The sequence below is a fragment of the Natator depressus genome, chromosome 1 (genome assembly GCF_965152275.1).
Source record: "Natator depressus isolate rNatDep1 chromosome 1, rNatDep2.hap1, whole genome shotgun sequence".
NCBI lineage: Eukaryota > Metazoa > Chordata > Testudines > Cheloniidae > Natator > Natator depressus.
Window position 1 is genome coordinate 333779045 of NC_134234.1, and position 24911 is coordinate 333803955.

Genomic DNA, 24911 nt, shown 5'->3' on the forward strand with positions numbered 1-24911 from the left:
CTTTTTTGTCAGCATATCACTTTCACTTCTGAAACCGTTCAAACTCATTGAATATTGTGTGACTCATTTTATTCAGATTTTTATACCACACCCATCAACACGGTAAGTGCCTCCCAGCAGTGCATTTAAATGAGGTAACTAGAAAACCACAGGACTGATGCGGCTCCTCTCCCTGGGGGAAAACCGGGAGCTCTTAACTTTGCTTGATGTTCTGTGTGTTTTTGTAGGTAAGGTCAAAGAGGCAGGCCTTACATATGGAAGAGAAGTTGAGGTTTTTAATGGTTCTTAGATATTATTGGAATTCATTCCACAGTCTCAGACCACCATTTGACAAAGTTCTGTCCCCTTACAAACAAGCTGGACTGTTGGTGCTTTGTTGTGCCTGGTGCGTGGAGAGGTTGACCACAATCTTGATCTTGGAGCTTTAGGTGATTTCTTAGGTTCCTTGGCCCATATCACTGAGCACCTCAAAGGGAAGACCGAGTCCATGACTATGATTCCATATTCTGCGGGAAGTCAGTGTAGCAAACAGGACAGGTTTCATGTTTGCCATGTTGCTAACGAGACAGTGTTACTGGAGAGCAAATACTGCAAGCAGCTAAAGCCTGGTCTATACCTAAAACCTAGGTCTACCTAGCTACATTGACTTAGGTGTGTGATTCCTCTCCCTCTCCCCCTCCCCCCCCCACCCCCGCAAGATGTAGTTAAGCCAACTTAAGCCCTGGTATAGACACCATTATGTCAACGGAAGAATTCTTCTGTCGACCTAGTCACCACCTTTCAAGGTGGTGGATTTACTACAGCAATAGAAAAAACTCTTCTATTGCCGTAGCAAGTATCTACATTGTAGCTGTGCCACTGTAACACTTGCAGTGTAGACATAGAGTTTCTGCTAAAAGAAAAGGAGGACTTGTGGCACCTTAGAGACTAACAAATTTATTTGAGCATAAGCTTTCGTGACAATGACAAAGATACTATGGGGCAAACTACAATTCAGCTCTGCAGATCTAAGATTCAGATGCTGATTCATCCAGGTTTAAAAGCAAGACTAATCGTGATTGAGAGAAGATGATGTCTAGGATATGTGTGTTTGCTTTCTGGCTAAGAAAATTCACCTTCCAGAAAGTCTGGACTTTATACAGGATTGTATGTTTGAAGACACTTAAAAATCAAATTATGCAGCAGTATATGACAACCTCTCCACTGAACACAGTAGAAACTGCTCATGTCCAGCGACTGCATAATCAGACCTTGAGTCTTAGATTTTCAGAAACTTGGCCACAAATTGAATAATAGCTGCTAAGTTGATTTACATAGTGATGCAGGATCAGAGGCAAGATGCAGGCCCTTCCTAGCCATAAAAGTTTGATGACAACTCTAATTTCCCATACGCATCCTACAGAAAACATTTCAAATGGGGGGGGGGGGGAGGGACAACCACCCCATCATAGTATGGTTTCATCTTTTTGAAATATTTTAATGAACGCTCCCTCACTCCGACTTTACTCCTGGGGAAATTCTGCGCACATTTTAAAATTCTACAAAATTCTACATATTTTGTTTGTCAAAATAACACAACATCATCACACCAGTTACAATTATTTTGGCAATTTATTTCCTAATACCTGTCAGCAAGTATGTCTGTAACAATACAGACAACAAAAAAGATTGAGGAAATGTTTTTTTGACAAAGATTCCTTACTAGGCATATTAATACAGAACTCTTGAGTAATAATTCATTTAAACTACAATCACAGGGGCCAGCTTCCTCATTTCCCAAGGGGTGATCAACCCCCACTCTGCCCCAGGCCATGCCCCCACTCCACTCCTTCCCACAAGGCCCCACCCCCTCCCCTGAACATACCCTGCCCTCGCTCCACCCCTTCCCCTCAGCGCCTCCCGCACACCACTGAACAGCTAATCCGCAGAGGGCAGGAGGCACTGGGAGGGAGGGGAAGGAGCCGATCAACATGGATGCTGGTGGGCAGGAGGCACGGGGGAGGGGGGGAGGAGGAGCTGATCAGTGGGGCCCCTATGGGTGTTGAGCACCCACAATTTTTTTCTGTGGATGCTTCAGCCCCAGAGCACCAACGGAGTCGGTGCCTATGACTACAATACAGAAGCTTATTTCCCACACCCCTCAGAAGCAGTGCAAAGGCTTGTGGGAGTCAGGAGTAACGGAAAAGCTGAGGGAGAGGGAAACAATTGCTGGGAAGGAGCCTGGAAGTGAACCTGTGGGGTTGTTGGGTATGGGTTAGAGAAGTATGGAACAGTGGGTTTTTTGGGGGGAGGAGGATTGTTAGGGAGTTGGGGAGCTCCTCCATGCAGAATCTGGCTGACCCCCTAGCCTCTCCCATTCACTCAGACACATCTGCCCGTATCCCCATGTATCCCATACCCCCACTTGGCCACCCTCTGCCCCGTCCTCATGTGGCCCTGCACTCCCCTGCTCTCCGTTCCCATGTGGCCCTACACCCCATTCCCATTCAGCCCTTGCCATAGTTTGTCCCCCACCACTAGCCCTTCTGAACCCCAGTCTATGTGATCCCCCAGCAGCCCTCTCCCGCCCCCCATAACCCATGCCTTCTAACCTGGCCCTGCAGGCAGGGCGCTGTGAGCAATGCAGCCAGCTGCTGTTTGCTGCTGCTGGTGAGCTGGCTACTCTCTGTTCTGGTGCCACAGCAGACCCTGGTGGGCATAACGGCAGTGTCTCTCTGACGGAATGTATTCTCTCTACACTTGCAAAAAGAGGCTACTGTTGTCAAAGGTTGGTTTAGCACTTCAAACTCCAGTTCCAGGTGCTTAGCCAGTAACTTCCACTGGTTCAGTGATCTGACTTTCTTTAAAACTTGACAGCAAACAAGTACTATTCAATTTAAAGGATTTTAACAGATTACATAATAAATTTAGGCCTGAATATAGGTTGTCATTTTCAAATTTAATTTTAAAAGGGCTGATTTTAAAAAAATAAACCTGTATTTAATTAAAATAAAGAATCTAATTTAAATTAAAAATGGGGGTGGGTTTGTTTCCTAAATAATTGATTTTCATTCACCCTATATTATCAAATATATGCAGATGAATTAAGTATAGGGAGACAGAATTTAATATTTGAAAAATACTTAATTTTACCTTCCTGAAACTACCAGAGTTCCATCATCCAGCAAATAATCCTTCACATTCTGTGGAAGTGGAAGTATAGCACTGAACAAACAAAAGGCAGAAAATTTATTAGAATAATTTAAAAAATCCCAACAACATTCCATGTCCTTTTAATTCTGTGGAAGAAACACACACAGACATGAACACAGTTGTTGTGTTCTATCCCAAACTTACACTCCCCCTCGCACACCCCCCCAAAAAAACCCCAACAAACAAAAACACCTTTTCTTTAGATGGGGTAAGGGAGGTGGGGCAAAGAGGAGACTAAAAGTTCAGGAAGGATTTCTTTATATGAAAGATTTTCTATGCAATTCATTTTGTCACTGTATTCCTCAACCATGAAAAGGTGTAAGCTCTATGCCCTGCGTCCACACCTACCCCAGCCCTCAATGCTCTCCCCTACACTCCGACCCCAGCCTCGGAAACATTGGGCACTAGCAGAAGACAGGATACTGGGCTAGATGGACCATTGGTCTGACCCAGAATAACCATCCTGGTGCTCATGCCCTCCCCAGGCCAGCTCCCCCCTTACTGAGTCTACCATGCCCTGCCCCCTCACCCCGCCCCCCGGGTCTGCCCCTCCATGTCCTGCCCCCACGCCCCCCGGGTCAGCTCCTCCATGTCCTACCCCCACTTGCCCCGGCCCAGCCCCACCTCTCCATGTCCTGCCCCTACACACCCCCCGCCCGCGGCGGCCAGCCCCTCCATGTCCTACCCCCACGCCTCACAGTCTAGCCCCTCCATGCCCTGCCCCCAAGCGCCCCCGGGACAGCCCCTCCATGCCCTGCCCCCCGGGCCCGCTCCGCTCCCACCTGCGGATGGTGAGGGCCCGGAAGCGCGGGTACCACGCCGAGAACTGGCAGTGCAGCACCTGCTCCTTCTTCATCGTCGTGGCTCCGAGTCCGCTCCCGCGCCCGGAACCCTCCGCCCAGGCCCAGCGGAGCCGCCCGGAACTCGCTTCTAGTGCGCCAGGCAGGGGGCCCGGCGCGAGCGGCCAGCCGGAGACACGGGGGCGGAAGGAGTGGCAGCCGAGACCCGGAAGGGAAGCCCGAGAGGGTGGGAGGGGGCGGGGTCAAGCGGTCCCTGCGCGAGGCCGGGAGCGGGCAGTGAGCGCGGAGCAGCCGCTGGCGAGGGTCCCGGCCAGCCAGTCACCGCGCAGAGGGCAACGGTCAGAGGCGGCTGGGGGGAGGGGCCACGCCGTGTGGAGAGCGGGTGCGCCTAGGGCTCGGGCGGGAGCGAGACGGTGGGGCGATAGGGCGGCAGGAGACGGGGGTGGCATGACGGGGGGCGGGGCAATGGGGCAGTAGTGTTACCAGCTTTGCCTGTTGCTTTGGGGTGTGCTCATTTAATAGGGTTACTCTTCTCGGAGGGGGGGGGGGGTCTGTATTTCTCTCCGTGTGCTGCTTGTGTCCTCATACGGAGCTCTGCTTCTCCCTGCTCCCGGTCCCCTCCCCGAGGAGCGATCCTGCAGGTTCCCCAGGGCTGGCTTCTTCCTGCCCCACAGTCAGACAAACACACACACATTCGCCGAGTGTGTCTGAGAGGACCGGGTTAATCAGCACTCCCAAGCTGACCCCTTATATGTCCCTGGTCTCAGCAGGCTGGTCAAGCAGCATTTCCAGGCTGTCACCCTCATATGCCCTGGGCACCGCACCGGCATAGAGTACGCCGGAGCAGGCTGGGTCGAGGAGCCCTTCCAGTCTGCCACCGTCATACGCCCCTAGACTCAGCAGGCTGGGTTGAGCAGCACTTCAAAGCTGCCACCCTCATGTGTCCCAGGTTCAGCACATCCCTTCCCTGCCTTCACGTTACAGTTGTTCTGGTCGTAACCCACTTGATGAGCAAACCCCACAGGATTTTTGGATGCTGCAGGGATCTTTTAGCCGAGGTATGAGGAGCATTGCTGCAGAGCAAATGAGGAAACCAAAAAACACCTGCGAGGGGGCAGGGAGAGAGAGAAGCAACCAGCTTAATCATGAAAGTTATTTATTGCCAGGTAATAACCATAGGGGAGCCAAAGAAACAAAAGAGTTAGATTTAATATTATAACTTAAACTTGATTATAAAAGTCAGGTTTAGAAAACTATAACTGATCACACAAGTCAGGGTCAGAAGGCTACACCGAGAGAGAGAGCTGGGTTCTCACCACCCCATGAAGCTTGAATCGATCGGGGGTCCCAGGTGGTCATGGTGGCTGTGGGTCCGTAGTGCTGGAGACAGGCAGAGCCACCAGCATGATCAGGCAGGAGAAGATGAAGTCCCAATGGAAGTGATGCAGACTTTGGATCCAGGCATCACAACACTTACTTGAGCATGGGTAGGGGTTTTTGTGGAGAAACAACAGTGGTTCAAGGGAGAACACTAGATTTGTTTATGTGTAAACTGATGGCTCAAGGGAGTATACCAAAGTTGTTTTGTTCAGGCTAGACAATGCAAGCTGATCATTCCTTACTATGGGCGGTGTTCTTTGGAGGGAGCTCACAATGCTTAGGGAGCTTCACTATTTTGGATACCCATAAGGGATTTATTACTCAAATTGGTCTAATGACAACTGAGCTGGATGTGTGCAGGCGTGGGTTCATTAACATCTGGAGCAGAGATCCCCATCGTGCAGTGCTTCCCTGCTTTTCTAGTCTTAGAGTTCCTGCGGTTCTTGCCTTGGAATCTCTGTTCTGCATTCTGTATGCTAATGGCGATGTCTCCATGTCCCATCTCTGATGCAAATAAGGCTAGGGGAGTTTCCTTAATCTAGTCATCCTTAGCCCAGGGGTTTAGGTGTCTTTCTCCCTGCCTTTCCATTGCTTTTTGTAAGTCTTCAGATCAGTTTTGGTTCAAGCAGAGGCTGTGGGGGAAGGTCTTTTGTGAGTCAGACCTGCTGGGACTGCACCCTGGTTCCCCAAGAACACAGAGGTGACAGGTAACAATAGGGACGGGTGTGGCATAACAGGGTGCAGGGGCAATAGGGACAGGGATGGCATGGGCGAGCAGGGGGTACATGGCTTCTCCTCCTCCTTTGGGGATGATTCCTCATCACTTGTTGTCAGGGCAGCATATTGGTTTTCCGTCACCATGGTGGATGGGTTGGGGGCAGGGGTGGAGCTCTGCCTGCTGCCAGAATTAACCAGCTGCCAGTGTCCTCCCTGTGACAGAGCCATATGCTCCTTCCCGGGTGATGTGACAGCAATTCTCTGTAGCTGGATAGCTTCCTCAGTCTTGGATGTCTCCATGTGAATACTCTCCAGGAATTCCTTGTGGGCACGGATGCTCCTCAGCCTAGCCACCTCCTCCTGTAGCTCTCCCACCTGCTTCCTAAGACATTTCACCAGCAGGCACCTTTTGCACTGTATGGTTCCCCCCAGCCTGGCTTTCCGAGTGTGTGAAATGCAGGCCATGGTTTCTACAAATCCACACCAGGATCTGGGTAGAGGCATCCAGGTTAGGCTGTCTGTCTGGATACAGGCGCAGGTGGAGGAGACAGGAGCAGCATTGGCACTGGCAATGCAGCCCTTCCTAACCATAGCAACTATATTACAACTCCCTCTCAAACTCCCCTGTTTGCAGTCCCTCGGTTGCTTAGCCTCTGGCTTTTAAAGTCTTCTCTCCTAGGTCAGCCCTACCCCCTCGTTAATCACATAGGGGGAGGGTGATCACAAGGCTAATTGAGGCTGATCAGAGATGATCCAGGGAACAAAGGCTCAAACAGTCCCCAGACACACAATCCCATCTGATCCTGCAACTGAAAATAACTGAAATAACCTGAAAGAGAAAGAAAAACAAACAGCCAAACAAACCCACTCACCCCAAAGTTAATACTTACACCTTGTTCATTCATCAGGGGACTCTCCTTCTTCCCATCTCAAGCTCCCCTGTTTGCTAGCAGGAGATCAGGCTAGATGGTCTAATGATTCCTTCTGGCTTTAAGAATCTGTGAATTTATCTAATCTGTGAATAATCTAATCATATGACCCCATCACTTATTTTTTTAGGCCTCCCAAAATTATCAAATAATCATATAAAGATAGATTTTTCCTCTTCTTGTCTTACTCCAGTTAGCAGGGTCTTGATTTTATTCAGTGTGAGGTGATGTTAGGGGCAGTATAAGTTGAAGAACTGTGTGCTCACCTTTCCAACCACTCTCCTTATTCCCACTATTCTTTCACTGCCTCTCCCTTTTTGTGTCTCTCTTCATGCCTTTTACACTGTAGTCCTTTGCACTCAGAACTACCCTTGCAGAAGGTGCACAAAATTATTATACTCCCTTAATTCAGACTCTTCTAAATTGGGCTAACTCACGTAAATCCTCACCTGTCCATTAACTGAAACAGACTTTGTAATAATAATTGCAATGTTCTGATAATCACCCTCTGGCCATTCAAAGCAGTTTTTCTGTCTCTCCATTTAGAACATAACCCCAATGAGGCAAGGACCATTTATTCCTCCATATCCTGTACAGTGCTGAGTAGGCCATCGGTGCTAATAAACATCAGAGCAGAAATGTAACATTGCCAAATATCAGGATGGCAACCATTGATTTCTTTTCCTTTTGGCTGTTATTTTCATGCTGTTTCTCAGAGCTCAAGTTAGTGCACTATTTGCCTTCATTAGTTGTTTTTTAGGCTTGGTCTACACTCTACACCAACACAAGTTGGTACTGTAACTACGTCACTCAGGGGCATGGATTTTCCACACTCCTGAGCAATGTAGTTATACTGACCTAACCCCTAGTGTAGACAGTGCTATGTCACCGGGAGGGCTTTGCTCATCGACATAGCTGCTGCTTTTGGGAAAGTGAAGTTTCTATGCTGGCAGGAGAAGCTCTCCCATCTGCATAGGAGCGTCTTCACTAAGTGCTACAGCCGCAACACTAAGTGTAGACAGGCCCTTAGCCTCATTAGTGATGTGGCACAGTTCAACAAATGAAGCTGGACTTAGGCTGCTAGCTGCTTCTAGCAGCAAAGCCAGATGCATTTGTGCAATGCAAATGCAGTGGCTATTGGTGACAGATCAGTGGATTTAAAAGATATTTAGAATCTGGAGGACAAATCATCTCAAATATACACATCAAGGTGCTGTAGGAAAAATTTTATACTTCAACTACTTGATAGTATCCCCTTAGAACATTTTTTGAAAGACATCCTAGAGTGGTAAGAAACCTGGATATTTAGTTTAGTCCTGAGCTTTTCTGAACAACATACTCAAGCTACTATTAACTCTGGTTGCTATCAACTGGGAAACATAGCTGGGATCAGATCATGCCTTTTGAAGACTGATTTAGGGAAGCTTATCCATGTTTTTATCACATCTTGTTGTAATGTTCTTTCAGCAGGGCTAACCTCTAAGCTGATTTGTAGGCTTTAGTTGGCTCAATTCTGAATTGCTTCAAGGATAAGTTTAAAAACTGATTGGGGAGTGAGGGTTACCTTCAAGAGAGGTCTGATCAGAATGTAGAATTAACAGTGGGACCAAACTCACTCCTCAGGTAAGCAGGGCTGAATTGAGCCCCAGGAGAGGTGAGTGGAGCAGATACCATGACAAATTTAGTGTCCTGTATTACTAGGCATAAGAGGCAAGCGGACAGGAGTAGGACGACCACGTTTCTGCCCATGTTTACAATACGTATCAGCTGTTAGGCTGAGAATGCAAGCTAACCGAGAATTCACTGTTTTGTTTTGTTTTACTGAAATCAGGATTTTAAAATTGCACTGCTAGCTATAAAGCATTACATTAGTGGAGTTCATCTAAACCTGATACAGGACTACACATTGTAGGTGATAGTACAAGAGAACATCATGTTCCAGAGCTTTGGCATGATGTGTGTCCATAGATCAGATACACAAACGTAGTGCACGTTGTTACAATGCAGCTTTAAACCAGCTTATATTCCATTGCAGTTAATTGTTTATTAATCTTTAACTGTGTTGCTGCTCTCGAATTTTGACAGTATATGAATCATAACCCTCAATGAGCCGAATTATATTTCAGTGTTTTGACACCTGAAAGTCCTGGTTCCATGCCATCTGCAGAATGTGGAAATCTGACACTTCTTTCAAAGCCCTTGTCTAAATGTTACTCGGAGTTATTGCACCAACTAGTGGAAAATATCAAAACTGCTGAAGCCGAGACACTGACCTGAAGAAAACCTCGGTGTAAGCTCAAAACTTGTCTCTCTCGCCAACAGAATTTGGTCCAGTAAAAGATATTACACTTCACCTACCTTGTCTTTTTAATATCCTGGGACAGACATGGTTACAGCAACACTGCATATGTCTAATATCTATCATTGTCTCTTTCTGAAACTGTTGTGAAATAGGAGGAGGTATTTTCTGTCTATTTTGGATTCGGATATTACTAACCATTCAAGCTTAGTTTATTATAGAACATGTGTGACAAATTTTCCTTGTATCTCTTTGCTGCAGGTCTAACTAAACAATAACTTAAAAGTCTGAGTCTTTTTTGTGAAAGATGCTTTGGCTTCATCCAGCAATCATTAAACTGGCAAGGACTCTGTCATGGGATACACTCACTGCTAGGATAGTGGCTACTCTGGGGATTAGCTCCCTCCAGCTCTGATGCCCTCTTCCATCATCCCACCCTTACCACAGCCCCACTTGCTCTATGGGATTCCATGCAACTTCTATTTGTAATGCAGCCCTCCAGCCACCTCACTATAGGTCCTTCCTTTCCAGGGTAACACAGTCTCTCCAGACCAACTGTCCAGCTGCCTTTCCAGGGCATCCTCTAAGACTATGCACTATCCCAGTTGGTGATAGGGGAACCCAGACCCACCCACTATTCCAGGTTCCAGACCCTCTGCCTCATGGTCCGCTTATGCCAAGACCACATTGCTATTTCCCTGTACTCTTTCCTACTTCATTTCTCTTTCTCTGTGTTCTGGCCCACCCCCGGGGTTCAATTCAAATGCCCAATTCTCAGGGAAAGACTAGCCTACTTCCCCTACAGCCTACTTCTGTTCTCAGCTTGCTGGCTTTGTACAGGCCCAGCCTATACCTGCTCAGCTGAGCTTCATCTTCTGTTAGGGCTTACCTATCCAGTCTAATTCTTCCCTAAGTGCAGCCTGTTATTTTAATTAGCCCCTTCCTAGCTACCTTAACCCTTTCAGGTGAGGTGTGCTATGAAAACTCCATCACAGACCCCATTAGACCTGTGAGAGTCTCTGGCCTGAGTATGGATTGTAGATTTGGGCCTGTAATTCATTAGTTGTGTTTCTGTTGTAGTATCGTTTAGTGTCCTCCAGACTATGTAACATTCCTTGTCTCTGTAGGACTGTGCTAGGGGAGATGTGCCCCCCTGCATACACTCAAGAAAGCTGAGATAAGCACATGTCCCGTACTTTAAAAATATAGAATGGATTTTGTGAAAGAGAATGAGAGGTGAAAAGCACCAGCTAAAGTCAGATGTACAGCAGGAAAGTGCTGTGCAAGTTTTCCCACCCCTTGGTCATTTCTCATGATCACAGAATCTGTAGGGCTTTATCTAATGTATCCTGAAATTGGGGGAAAGACTCCTATTGGCTTCGCTGAGAGTTGGTGTAAGCTCATAAACACTAAACAAAAAGTTATTAGGTCATCTCTTCCACCTCATTGCCAATATTGGATTGTTCCCCAGTGGGTTTTTTCCTCCCCTTCTGCTTTGTCCTGTCTGTTATCTCATTTCAGTAGGAACCCTGGGCTTCAGCTCTGTACTGAACTATATGATAGTTTTGTGATGCAGACAAAGCACCAAACATTCCACTGACTTGAACCCAAGATTTTAGTGGTAAAAATGCACAGCTGTGCATCGGTGTGCTGCCTGGCATATCTTCTGCTTTAGAGCTAAACAGGACAAATTAATTGGGAAATGGATAATCCTGCATTGCCTCTTGAGTGAGAAAGGGACTGAATGCCCTATGTGATTTTTTTTTTCCCCTAGTCTAATAGCTGAGATTCCTCATTCTCAGCGGTGGTGGTTTTCACTCTGAATTCCCTTTGATATTTGGGGTTAATTCCTTCACCTTACTGTGTCATGCTTTGTCCTCTAGGCCAGTTCACATGCTGTGGCAATAGTCTATTGAGCTAAGATTCCACTGAGAGCAAAGTAGCACTGTGACTTAAAAGGGGCAACAGTAGTGGTGCACCCTGCCTATAAATATTGTGGGGCAGCTCCATAGCTGGTGCAAATTTCCCTAGCTCTTTTGCAGTCAGTGGAGCCCTGAAAATTTATATCAGCTGAAGATCTGCCCCCATCTGTCTTAGCAGCATCCATGATGTTTGCAAACTGATGAGTGTGTGTGATCTTAAATGTTAATGAAGCATGTTTAGGAGAATGATTTGTTAATTCAGAATGCACGGATGAATGGTTTGACTTTACTCTGAAGGTAAATATCGATTCTCTGTTTTGTAGTAGTGTGGACTTTGTGCAGGAGGTGCAAGAGACATCCCTGAAAATGGAAAACAAAGCAACCACAGAGATTCTGAAATCTACCAGACCATCCATCCTTAAAGAAGAGGTATAAAGCGTTCATTTTTGCCATGTTTATATTTATTAACTAATGTAGCATTTATTTAAGGCTGCTGTTGAATGTTAGAAAATATTACATCTGTGCAGAGTGAGAAAACCTTATGCTATGTAGCATGTTAGATATATGAAGATAAGGCTTTTGTCCTGAAGTCATTAGAGTCAAAGTAGGTGATACGCAGATGAAAGATGAGGAACTTTCACCTGAACACAGTCATAGAAATTACACAGAGGTTATCTAGTGCATCTCCCCTCTCCCTCAGACCCGCCCTCCCCAGGCACAGTTGTTCCCGACAATACTTTCTAGGCTGTTCAGGGTAGCTTTGAATGTCTGAAATAATGGGACTTTCACCACTCCCCTGGAGAGATCATTCCACTGTAACTGAACTCACTGCTTTCTGATATTCAGCCTACATTTTCCTTTCCTTAAAGATGACCGGCAAAGGATTTTTTAAAATTGTGTGTGTGCCCTTCCCCCCCCCGCTTTATGGTACATAAAGAGGACCTAACATGTTTGTTTGCTTTTTAGGGTTTTTTTCAACAGTTTGTGCTTGTTCCTATCTTAGCAGTATTGGCAATATCAGAACTAGTCCTCTCTGGTTATAGTGGTAGTGTCCTGAGAGTATTGTGGATGTTTACTCTGAGCTTGTGCACCTTAACTGAAGCTGCAGGAGTGTTGTCTTTTAACAATGAAATCCTTTCTATAAAGTGTTTGTTAGCCATTGGAGTTAAATGGTTGTTTAAAAGAGGACTTTTAAACTGTCTTATTAAAAATCTCTTCCTCTTTCAGTTGCTCAGCTTTCATTCTCTTGATGCTTTTGGTGTCATCATTTCATTAGATCTCCAGTCACGATAGTTTCCCAGGGCAGACAAGACCCAAATTTCTTACATAAATAAGCAAGCAGGAAAACTAACATTTCAGGGGGGGTGTTATTTTTCAATGAAGCAAAACTGGGCACAAGCCTTTTCAAGCCACTTTAATTTCAGCCTATTACTCCTCAATCCCTTTTGCTACTCTAAATGATTCCTTCTCCTGCTTTTTCTTTTCCACCCTCCAAATAGTGGTAGCAGGTTGTAGCCAGCTCTACTATATTTCAGGTCATTTGTGTTTCCCTGTGCCATGCTGGTTTTCACCAGACTTCTTGTGGCATTGTTTGAGAACAGAAGTCACAGCCCCTCTGCCCATGACCTTTTACTAAAGAAGTTGTGGACTTCTGATTCTGGATCACCTAACATTGGAATACAGTTTCTCTCTAAGGCACCTGCTGATTGTGTCCTCTAACTGTTTCTGCAGTCAGGTTATGTTGGAGAGAAGCAGATTTTATTGGCATAACAGCAATAGAGAGAAGTCACAAATAGAAGGTGATTCAAACTGAATATGCTTAGCTGAATGTTATGTGAAGCATCCTTAGCTAGGGTCTAAGCAAAGGATTTGTGTCTCACAGCATAAAGCTTTCTCTCTCTCTCTATCAGCTGGCACAGAGTTTGACCATGCATCCAACCAGGCATGTGACAGCAGAGTTTCTTTTTCCTTTATAGGTAACACTGAGGGCTTTGTGGTTCTCCAGTAGCATGTAATTCACCTGGGCTTTGGGGTGGATTCTGGAGCATTTAAATAACAACCACTCACAGGAGGTGCTGGATGACCTATACCCTCCCTATTAACTATTACACTGGGTTGCCTCTTAATTGCCGCTTTTGGCCTCTGTTGGTATACCAGACATTCTTATGACAGGTATCCTGTTTTACTCCCTACATGGCATCCCCTTTTGTCTCCTCCTTTCTCAAGTTTGGATGTGGTCCAATTCCTGGTAACTTTAGTCATTTCTTCCTCCCTCACTTTCTTGTAGCACATTGATATGGTTCTGACTTCCGCCATTCTCCTCTTTGCTATTTAGCAATGCCAAGATAGATACTGGGGTAATGGTTTGCTGCCTGTGCAACATTGTTGGGCCACGATCAATAATGCAGGCCTTTATATGTTCTGCAAAGTTTAAAAATAATTGCTTAATCCCCGTTAACTCAAAGGCTTCAACTGGTGTAGAAATCTTGGGTTTTTTTTTTTTTTTTTTTTTAAATTAAAATATATAATTCCCTTGGTGTGGGCTGCAACTGTAACATGATTTTCGTCTCTTCCTATTTTGGGTCTCATTCAGTTTATTCCCTGTATGCCTTAGGGGTTAATTTAAAGCAATAAAAATATACCTGGGTGCTTGCAATCCAATCTTATAGAAGTCTGCATGCTTCCTACCTGTTACACCTTGGTAAAGGAATTAGAAACTTCACCTTCTCCATTCCTGCTACACTACTGTGACCACAGATCATCCAAAAGCCCTTGGAAAGTATTTCTGGCTTCCTGTAATTCAAGGATAACTTAGAACAACCTTGCAAAATAACCATGAAAATTTCCAGGCACAAAATCGAGTTGGCCATGGTGATGGAAAAGTGGTTGATATTTTGTTTGCCCCTCAAAATAACTGACTTGTCCCAGGCAAGTGGACAAGCTGTAAGATGGACTTAGAATTGGTTTTAGGGATGAAGTGAGATGATCCATTTCCATTGTCAGTTACTGAATTCTTAGGTTACTAGTGGCTCAGTCTCTGTCTCTTCATCCTATGCTTGTTTTTCTCTCTTCACATGTTCTCGATGTTGCTGCTCCTTCTTGGGCTGCATTCTTTCTCTTTCTAGCAGGAGTTTCTCCCATTTCATGACCTTTGTGGCCAGATGTCCTATTTACTCTGTGGCCTGGTCTACACGACAGAAATTTGATGTACTAACCACCTGAGACTACACTGGCCTCTAGAGAGTCTTCCTGTTTATCCACCACCACAGTTCCCTGCTTCTGTCAGGTTTTCTCTCTGCTCACAGCTTGAGAGTGGAGTGATCCTGGTTCCAAATGGCTAACTGGAAACGCTTCTCCTCTGTAGCTGCCAGTCCTCCTCTCTGACCTCTTGCTGTTCCCAGTGCCATTGGTTTGGCATCACTCTGCTGATGTAACCTATCCCCAAGCCTCCCAGTCCTGTGCAGGATTTCAGAAACAAGTCTTCTGTCTGCCCTCCCAGCAGCCATTTAATTAGCAAAGACTTCCACCCTTACGTGCAAGCCATAATAAATGAGAGAAACGGCAAAACTAACATCTAGTTCCACCTCTCCTCAAGGGACCACACACGAATGGGCAAAACACTAGGTGGAGGGAAGTTAAGAATACCTCTGCTTAGCCATGAAAAGCCCACAGGCATGTAGGTGGCCATGGAGTTGATAGTAATGATAATGCGTAGAGCCTCTCATTGGTAGATCTCCAAAGGCCTTCAAATCAGGTCAGAATCGCTATCCCTATGTTAGATGGGGAGAATAGTGACAGTCCCAAAGTGAGTCAATGGCAGAGTTGGGAATAGAACCAGTTCTCCTGACTCCCAGATCTCAGATAATTGAGCAGTCATAACCCCCATCATGGCTAAAGCCCATGTAGGCAAATTCTCCATACCCCTTTTACACACAGCTGAAACCAGCCCCCTTCTAGGGGCAAGGCACTGCCTTCATGTTTTATTTTAAAGATTAGGGCTGAGACTTTCAAAGCAGCCCAAAGGAGATGGGCACCCAAATCCCACCAAATTCCATTGAAACTTGGTTGTCTAATTCCCCTAAACTCCTTTGACAATCCCAGCCTAGCCTTACATATGTCACATGAGTTATTTTCAGTTCCTATTTCAAGAACTCCTCAGTGCATGCATTTACATGTTAGTATTACAGCTTCCCACACACACTGAATTTGCAACGTCTTTCCAAAACAACAAAATTGCCTAGCAAATCTCGATGGGGACAATGTCCCTACTTGTTTAATTTATTATTTTTTGTTAGACAATCGCAGAAAGAAAATGGGTGAAGCTTGAACAGACGACCTATGTTGATCCCTCCGGTAAAACCAGGTAATTTCCTTGCTGAGACATTTTAAAATTCTTGCAGTTCTTCCAATTTTCTCTGTCTGAACTAGCCAAAGGCTATGGAATTTGAGAGCCTATAAACCCATTACTTGACATACTGCGCTAGATTACCCCTTTGACATTAATGCAGTTACTCTGAGGAAGAATTTGACCTTTTTTGTTGTTGGACTTTGTGTTAGCAAATATTCTTTATCCTGTAGGTTAATACCTTGGATTTAGTCCATGTGTTTATCTTGCGGTTCCAGTCATTTGCAAAGATGCTGTGCAGACCTAATGCTGCAAGGTTTTAACATGCAAACAGATGATTATCAAGAGCTCCCTTTGGTTTTTCTGGTCATTCCCAAAGAACTCCGTTTCCCCTGTTGATGGCATGATGTCTGAGACTGCGCAGGGTCTTGCATATTGTTGGGATGGTATTGTTTGGAGAAGGGGTGGTCGTGCCTGCTTCTTACCCTCTCATTCATATTCTCAGGCCTGTCTAATTCTTTTCATGTGTCAGATAAATCTATCTTTTTAATTTGTCATGATGACTGGAAATGACAGTGCTACCTTATTTTTCTTCTTCCTAGAGCATTGGGGTCCTTTCTGATTGCTCTCTCTAAAGTCTCCTTCCCTTTTAAGAGTAGCCTCAAGAAGTGGCAATGATTGAGGCCTGTGTGAAAGGTTTATTTTTTGTGTCAGTCCCATCACTTATTTTTGATTTGCAAGAAAGGCTGTGTCATTTTTGACTTCCAGTTACTAACAGGAATGGGTAACTGAGCTAGGACCTTTCAGAGTAACCTTCTTTTATTTTCACATAATGATTGTTATGCATGAGGCAGACAGAATGTAAGTATTTGCTTATTGCTTTTTCCAGACAAAATTAGCCAGTCTATAAAATTTGTCTCTTCTATTTTATGTTGCAGCTCTTCAAAATAACCATTCTAAATATATTGACCTGCTGTCTTAATTTCACCTCTATGCTTCAGTTTCCCCATCTGTAAAATGGGGATAATGATACTTGTCTTCCTTAATAAAGTGCTTTGAGATCCATGGATGCAAAATGCTATAGAAGAACTAAATATTATTAGGACTGTCGATTAATCGCAGTTAACTCATGCGATTAACTCAAAAAAATCACAATTAATTGTAGTTTTAATTGCTCTGTTAAATGATTGAATACCAATTGAAAAGTATAAAATATATTTGGATGTTTTTCTACATTTTCAAATATATTGATTTCAGTTACAACACAGAATATAAAGTGTATAGTGCTCACTTTATATTATATTACAAATATTTGCACTGTAAAAATTATAAACAAAAGAAATAGTATTTTTCAGTTCACCTCATTCAAGTACTGTAGTGCAAACTCTTTATCGTGAAAGTGGAATTTACAAATGTGGGATTTTTTTTTGTTACATAACTGCACTCAAAAATAAAACAGTGTAAAACTTTAGAGCCTACAAGTCCACTCAGTCATACTTCTTGTTCAGCCAATCACTAAGACAAACAAGTTTCTTTACATTTATGGGAGATAATGCTGCCCGCTTCTTATTTACAATGTCACCTGAAAGTGAGAACAGGTGTTCACATGGCACTTCTATAGCCAGCGTTGCAAGGTATTTACATGCCAGATATGCTAAACATTCGTATGCCACTTCGGCCACCATTCTAGAGGACATGCTTCCATGCTGACGACGCTAGTTTAAAAAAAAAATGCATTAAATTATATTTGTAACTGAACTCCTTGGGGGGAATTGTATGTCTCCTGCTCTGTTTTACCTGCATTCTGCCATATACATCTGTTATAGCAGTCTTGGATGGTGACCCAACACATGTTGTTCGTTTTAAGAACACTTTCACTGCAGATTTGACAAAATGCAAAGAAGGAACCAATGTGAGATTTCTAAAGATAGCTACAGCACTCGACCCAAGGTTTAAAAATCTGAAGTGCCTTCCAAAATCTGAGAGGGATGAGGTGTGGAGCATGCTTTCAGAAGTCTTTAAAAGAGCAACACTCTAATTCGGAAACTACACAACCCAAACCACCCTAAAAGAAAACAACCTTCTGCTGGTGGCATCTGACTCAGATGATGAAAATGAACATGCATAGGCCTGCACTGCTTTGGATCCTTATCGAGCGGAACCCAATCATCAACATGGACACGTCCTCTGGAATGGTGGTTGAAGCTTGAAGGGACATACGAATCTTTAGCACATCTAGCACGTAAATATCTTGCGATGTCAGCTACAACAGTACCATGCAAACGCCTGTTCTCATTTTTAGGTGACACCGTAAATAAGAAGCAGGCCACATTATCTCTTGCAAATGTAAACAAACTTGTTTGTCTGAGCGATTGGCTGAATAAGAAGTGGGACACAGTGGACTTGAAGGCTCTAAAGTTTTACATTGTTTTATTTTTGAACGCAGTTTTTTTTGTACATAAGTCTACATTTGTAAGTTCAACTTTCATGATAGAGACTGCACTACAGTACTTGTATTAGGTGAATTGAAAAACACTGTTTTTACAGTGCAAATATTTGTAATTATATTTATTCTTTAAGTGAGCACTGTATACTTTGTATTCTGTTGTAATTGAAATCAATATTTGAAAATATAGAAAACATCCACAAATATTTAAATAAATGGTATTCTGTTATTAACAGCGTGAGTAATCATGTGATTAATCAAGATTAATTTTTTAATTGCTTGACAGTCCGAAATATTATTTATTTATTGTCCTAAGCAACCATCAAAAATCATTTGCTAGCTAGACTGTGTCTCTAACTAAAGGTGAAACAAAATTGAGACTGAGACCTTACGGATACTTTACAGGGATCACTTAGTATAGTGGCTTGCCTCCTGGCAGTTGCTCCTTAGTACCATTCTCACTGTATGTTTGCATGTTTTGCTTTTGAATGAAGGTAGCAAAGTTCCAAGTTGGCTATTTGTGTGGAAAGCATGTTTCTATAGTACACTTCCTTTTTTAGGATTAACACATCCACTTTCTCCTCTTCTTACCCAACAGAATTTGGGAAACCGTAAAGCGTACTACCAGGAAAGAGGACAGTTCAGCTGATGGTATGGCACCAGTTACATTTTTGTGCATAACTTCTTCTAATAATAATAATAATAATGAGGTGGTCCGCTTCCTTAAATGGCAACAACTGACACAATAAAAAGGTGCAAGAGAGTAGGAGTAAAATAAAGCAAATAGTATATAGTGCCATAAGCCATGTATGGTGCTGTACTGTTGATCAAGTGTAGCTTAGAAGGAGTAGAACCTCTGCCCCAAGGAACTTACAAATCAGTACCCTGATTTTTGTGAATAATCACGTTGATGTTATTGTAATGGCTGGAGTAAGAACTGCTTGCATGACTAAGAGTTGGAGGATCAGGCCTTACAGCAAAATATTGCCAGAAAATGGATCTGTAGTCTGGGGGAAATCAGTGTCTGAACAAATATTTTATTTGATCACTTTTCCAATGGGAAGTCAGTCATGGTGCCGGGCAGTCAAAGGAACTGCAGCTTCCTGTTTGTTTAGAACCTGTTGTTTGGACAAGGGTGTGGGGGACCAAATTAAAGTGGAAAGACTGTTAAGATTGTAGTAGCAGAGGGAAGGCTCTAGGGTACTTGATTGGAGCTGTTGCTTTCAGACTCAGAGTTCCTGATAATTATTGGGGTTTAAATCGAGATGAGGTCATCCAGCAGAGAGCAACAAATGAGTTATCTTTATCCCTTTCAGTGCAGTGAGGGTGCTCACAAGACATAAGTGTCAATATTTGAACTATTTACATGCTATGTTTTCATTGCTCTTTTCTTTATGCTGGCAGGTGTATCAGTTATACCTGTGTTACAAAGAACTCTCCACTATGATTGCATTGTCCTAGTGAAACAATTCAGGCCTCCAGTGGGAGGGTATTGTTTGGAATTCCCTGCAGGTAGGTAACAAAAATATGAAGATGAAATACACAGAACGTACGTGTAGTTTACTCTGTCCATCTTGCTGAGGCGTGTAGATTTCAATGTGCTGTGTCTTTCAGATTCCAAGATCAGTGGTGGTTTCTGTACTAGAATACAGGCTGTTGAGAAAGAGGGATATTTAGTAGTAATAAAATGTGAAAGAGCTTGGCATTGGCATACTCATTGTGAGAGAGGAAATTCCTTTTGGAGGGAGGCAGCATGATTTGGTGGATAGGAGGCAGCAGTCCTGGGTTCTGTTCCTGGATCTGACACTGATCTTCTTGACCACCCAGTGCCTCAGTTACCCCATCTGTAAAATAGGGCTGAAGATATTTTACCTTCCATTATAAAACTCTCTTAGATCTAAGGATGGACAATGCTGTAAAAGAGCTCAATTTTAACTATTTTTAATGTAATGTTTACACTGCAGGTCTCATTGAGGGAAATGAAAGCCCAGAAAGCGCGGCCTTGCGAGAGTTGGAGGAAGAAACGGGGTACAAAGGGGATGTCGTTGAATGTTCTCCAGGTCTTTGTTGTTTCTTGACTACCTGACTCAGAGCCAATCATGCCCCTCTTCATGGTCACAGAATGCCCTAAATTCAGTGGATCTACGATGGGTCCACTGTTCAGGATGGGAAGGGCACAGCGAGGGAGTATGCACTCCCACAGTACCACATGGCAGTGCCCCAGGACAACACCAAGGAGCTATAGACATAATCTGTGTGTCTATGACAGATGTGGATCCACTGGATAAAATCCAATAAAGAAGGCTATAGAAACAGCTTCACTGTTGCTCTGAGGCATGTGGGGGAATGATTCTGCTCTTAAGGAAAATCCCCATTTACTCATGCTTTGCTCATGGGGCCAAGATTTGGTACTTAGTACAAAAAGTTCAGTAACTTAAAGGTCTGGCGTCTTGTAATTAAAAGGTTTAGATGCCTGGGCTTGATTTGGCTTCTTCTCCAATAGATTTAAGTGGCTCTCTTGAACCTACCTAAGAATAGCAGTTGCATCATGCACTCTCTGCAAATCATCCTCATTTCAGCTGTGCAAAGGAAGGAGAACTCGGGTTCTCTCACAGCTGATTAGCAGGAATGGGGAAGAAAGAAGTGCTGCCTGACATCAAAGTCCCCAAATCTTTGCAGCCAGCATCTGTATTTAAACATTTTGTACTACCTGCCACAGAGCAGAGGCAAAACTGGGATTTAAGGAAAATCTTTATAAAGGGGGAAATGCTAGGGAAGAAATGGGAAATCTGGACCATGGCTTTGAGCATGTTGCTATTAAGATTGAACTTTGCCCTTTTACTTTTGCACAATTTCTATAGACTGGAGTGTTGTGTGTGTAACTGATGGCAAAACTGGGCTCTTAGCATAGTTTGACTAGGAGCCTGCAGTTTAACCTCTGAGGTACAGTGAATGAGGAGAATGTTTGTCACTGCAGTAGAAGTAATCAGTAGGAGCTAATACAAAAATGAAGAAGAATCTGTGTGTATTTAGAAGAGGAGACCGTTGTGGGAAGAAGCACTTGTAAGTAGAGCTGAGTGAATAACTAATTTTTTGGTTCAGTGGCAGTTCTGAGGGGGGGAAAAATCAGTTCAGATTGAAACGCATCTGAATAGTTTTTGGCATTTTCAGTGAACTGAAAAAATTCATTTTGGGTCTGTCCAGAGCAGGGATTTGAACCTAGGTCTCGTACTTCAAGTGCATGCCTCAACCATGGGACTAACAAGATGCAGCAGCACAACCACTATCTCCTTCTCCTCCTCCTCTGGCCGTTTTGTGAATGGCCAAAACTGTGGATGAATCTCACAAATAGTTTTGGGTTGACCAAAACTGCATTTTGTGGCAAATAAACATTGTCCAAAACATTTTGCCCAGCTCGCCTTGTACAAACAAATAACTAACCCAGACTTTTTGCCTGGCTTTGTGATGCATGCTGGTGAAGTTGCCTGCTGAATAAGTTTTGTCTTAATGTATCAACTAGATCTGAGTAAAAGTTGTGGTGTTAAAATGTCCAGTAGTCTCGGCTCTTCTTTCTCATAATGAACATCCTTTACTTTGTAGCTGTTTGCTTGGACCCTGGTTTGACAAACTGCACAACGCACATCGTGACCGTCACCATTAATGGAGATGATGCTTGTAATACAAGACCCATGCAAAAGCCTGGTGAGTCCAGGACACGTACAATATTTAATTTTTAGCTGTCTCATTGGAGGGACCGTCCTCTCTAAATATGCTTGGAAACTGTTGAAGGGCTCAGCAATACAGGATTCTGATAACTTCACTTGGGTTCACTGACTCTCTAACTTCTGTCTGAGCTTTTAGGGCTTCATCCACCTCCCACTAAAGTCAATGGAAAGGTTGTCACTGACATTCATGGGTGTTAGAGCAGGAGCAGGCACTAAGCGCCAGTGTGTGTCCAAACTTAGTTTTCTTTGTGTTAACACTTTTCTTTCTTCTTGTCTTTACAGAGGAAGGAGGTACGTTGCTCACTTAACTTCACTGTGGCTTCAGCTTTACCGGATGTCACTCTGAATGTGCATGTCACCCTGCACTCTGCTCTTCTCTGTGGTCAGGAGATATTTTCTCAACATCATTAGGATCACAGTCCTGATGGTGACACACTGTATGGGCTCCACTGACTTCAGCGCTCTTTAGATCAGACTTGAAATTCCCAAACAGTTGTACCACAGTCAGCTTTAAGGAGGGGAAATTTCAGTTGAAATGGTCTCCATGACCTATCTAGGATCAGTTCCTCAGCTGGTGTAAATTGGTGTAGCTGTATTGAAGCCTGTGGATCTGGACCCTAGACTGAAATTCTGCAATTGTTAATCCAGATAGGGGAAACTGCTTGGGTAGTTACAGGCAAATAAGCAATACCTTGCAATCCTCAATCATTTCTGCCCAACTTGTGTGACAGCAACATGTCAAGGATGAGCCCTCAGTTCTCAGATGTCTTGTCATTCTTCCTCCACTCTGTGAAGTTAAAGGTTTGTGGTCTCTTATCATACCAAGTATGCAGGCCCAAGTTACATTAACATTTCAACAGTGAAATATCTGATCTGATGGACCGAATAGGGGGAAGGGGAATAGTGACTGTCCTTGCAGGACAGTGGTTCCTGTCCCTAATATGTCACCATTCTCCTAGCTAGTTCTGTAGTTATTTCCCAAATTACTGCCTCAAAACTGCATTTCAAAGGCGCCTTTGATCTTGCCTGTGTCTTAGTCAGCTGAGCATGGCAGTGTGCCTGGGTGATACTGGTCTCTGGCTGAAGGTGAACCTGAATCCAGTTCCTTGTCTGCTTTCCATCTGAGTTTAAAGAGAAGGGAATGAAATATACTTCTCTCAACGTTAATTCAACTATCAGATATAACTTGACAGATTAAAGACAATCCGTGTGAAATACACAAATTTAATTTTTTTTAATAGAATTTGTGGAAGTTGTTTCACTACCAAAGAATGATCTACTGCAGAGAATTGAAGGTAAGAGCACTTATTTTCTCTGGTACATTAAGCCAGTTAATAAAACCTTTGAAAATTTTTTAGCTTCTTCACACTTACTGTAAATCAACCCACTTCTTAGCCCCTGTATTCCAGTTTCTCTGGGGATCTCTCAGCCTGGGAGATTTATAACAATTTTTAAAACCAAAACTATCTACTTTCTTTCTTCTGTAATCTGGAAAACTTGCATATAACATGCCATGTATCAGGTGAACCTTCAAAATGTGGTTTGTCTTCCAAAAAGGAATGTTCATTAGCACAGTCTAGCCAGCTGCAGTCTTTGTTAGACGCAATTACCAATGCAATGCCTGTTCCAGATAGCTTCCTACATCAGAGTAGCTACCCATTGCCACTCTGAAGCTTATCCTTTGTGCTTCAAGTCAGTTCATATGCTTTTTTTTAAAATATACTACACCTAAATTAGTTAGTAATAATGCTCCAGAGGACTAACATGTCACAAGACTTCAAAGGACTAATGTGTTACAAAGGAAATATGGCAAAGCCTCCAAAAATTTTAAATGTGGCCTGGATTTGTTTTGATATTTCACACATTCATGCTACTTGTCAGCCTCTGTCTTGAAGTCTTCAGAAGTTTGTTTTTCATTTCTTGCTAACCGTATGAATATGAATTTGCATCTGCCCTTGTTATGTCTGTCCTGCCCATGCCTTTCTGTTTATTGGTTGGTTCGGGTGTTTTTCAGAGCTAGTGGCAGAAGAGCATATTTTAGTGGATGCCAGAGTTTATGCCTATGCAATGGCGCTGAAACATGCAACACAAAAACCCCTCCAGGTGCCTTTTATGAAGTTCTAAGGCTGCATACGGAACCTCGTTGAATACTTCCAGGATGGAGTCAAATGGTCAATATAGACTTGGAAGCTGTATCTTTTCATACAATAAAGGTCCTGTAGACTACACACAGTATTAAGCAATCATATTTCTAGGAAAGATTGCTTGAACTATTTGTACTGTATAAAGCTTTTCTCTAACTGTTCAACCTCTAACTCTGAATGGAATTTTATCCTTTGCAGAAGAATAAAAAGAATCATGGTCTGTTAAGAGATCACATCTTTTCCTTGCTCCTTCCTCTTAAAGTATTTTTTATGGTTGAGCACTTCGCAATTATGCTGAAACTATACACAGGGGTCGCTTAATCCACCATTAAAGTGGAGCTGCTTCTCTGGTATAACACCCTTGGATTAAGGTAAGGGGCGGTACCTTATCAAACTGACCTACACTAAACATAGCTGGACAGAATAAACCACAAAGCTTGAAGCCTTGGCTGTGCTAAGTATATACACTTTGAAATGGGGTCAGACCAGTGGCATTAACAATATTATGCAAAATGCCATGTGATCGCCTGGGACAAGAACAAATCAAGCCTTTTGGTTTTTATATCTTCCTTGAAGATATCAGCCAAAGTTTTCAAAACTGTCAGCCCCTTAAAGGTGTCATGTTGGGTACTCAAAAATCACTAGTCACTCAAACTCTGGCTGGTGTCTTTGAGGAAGATGTAAAAACAAAGGGCTTGATCTCTTCTGGTCACTGCAGATTACATGGCATTTTTCATAGTGGTAACTGCACTGGATTGACCCTATTCCAAACTACTACTCTGTAAATCCTGTGGTTGCTTAGCATGCAAGATTTCATGGGTCTTCAGCCTCAGTGAGGGGAAAAACCACCTCAGTGGTTTAAAAAGTAAGCTGATTAACTTAGGAAATCAAATTAACAAAGTTATGATCCAAGATTTAAGAGTTGTCTACACTTGAAACACTGGTGCAGTTTTAGCAGTGCTGCTGTAATGTAGTGCTTCAGTGTAGACACTACCTATGCTGAAGGGAAGAA

The 24911-nt window shown here is 43.5% G+C and overlaps 2 protein-coding genes across 6 annotated transcripts in view; one reads left to right on the forward strand and one right to left on the reverse strand.

The window, feature by feature from the left end:
* Positions 1-4172, reverse strand: part of CDC123 (cell division cycle 123) — a 79947-nt gene extending 75775 nt beyond the window's left edge. The window contains exons 1-2 of one of the 2 annotated variants that reach the window (XM_074942624.1): positions 3975-4172; positions 3133-3204 (exon numbers count right to left, since the gene is read on the reverse strand). In XM_074942624.1, coding sequence (XP_074798725.1) covers positions 3133-3204; positions 3975-4048 — 146 coding nt within the window. In that variant the 5' untranslated portion in view covers positions 4049-4172. The remainder of the gene's footprint in view (positions 1-3132; positions 3205-3974) is intronic. The other variant, XM_074942623.1, reaches the window with a different exon arrangement.
* Positions 4173-4198: 26 nt separating this feature from the next.
* On the forward strand, positions 4199-24118 carry NUDT5 (nudix hydrolase 5). Of its 4 annotated transcripts, none has more exons than XM_074942636.1 (9): positions 4199-4330; positions 11563-11668; positions 15535-15602; positions 18629-18681; positions 19435-19542; positions 19995-20090; positions 21631-21732; positions 22997-23050; positions 23770-24118. In XM_074942636.1, the coding sequence occupies exons 2-9, from the start codon at positions 11606-11608 to the stop codon at positions 23877-23879; spliced, it is 654 nt and encodes a 217-aa protein (XP_074798737.1). In that variant the 5' UTR covers positions 4199-4330; positions 11563-11605; the 3' UTR covers positions 23880-24118. The 4 variants fall into 4 exon arrangements, with proteins under 4 accessions (XP_074798737.1, XP_074798740.1, XP_074798738.1 ...); XM_074942639.1 differs by having other exon boundaries at positions 4244-4330; positions 11566-11668; XM_074942637.1 differs by having other exon boundaries at positions 4254-4374.
* The last annotated feature ends 793 nt before the right edge of the window (positions 24119-24911 follow it).

Bases quoted from the DNA above. Each gene is read 5' to 3' on its own strand.
- NUDT5 (XM_074942636.1), top strand. From the start codon at position 11,606: ATGGAAAACAAAGCAACCACAGAGATTCTGAAATCTACCAGACCATCC. The intron at 15,603-18,628 runs GTAATTTCCTTG...CTTACCCAACAG, and splicing joins GATCCCTCCGGTAAAACCAG to AATTTGGGAAACCGTAAAGC. The intron at 23,051-23,769 runs GTAAGAGCACTT...GGTGTTTTTCAG, and splicing joins TCTACTGCAGAGAATTGAAG to AGCTAGTGGCAGAAGAGCAT.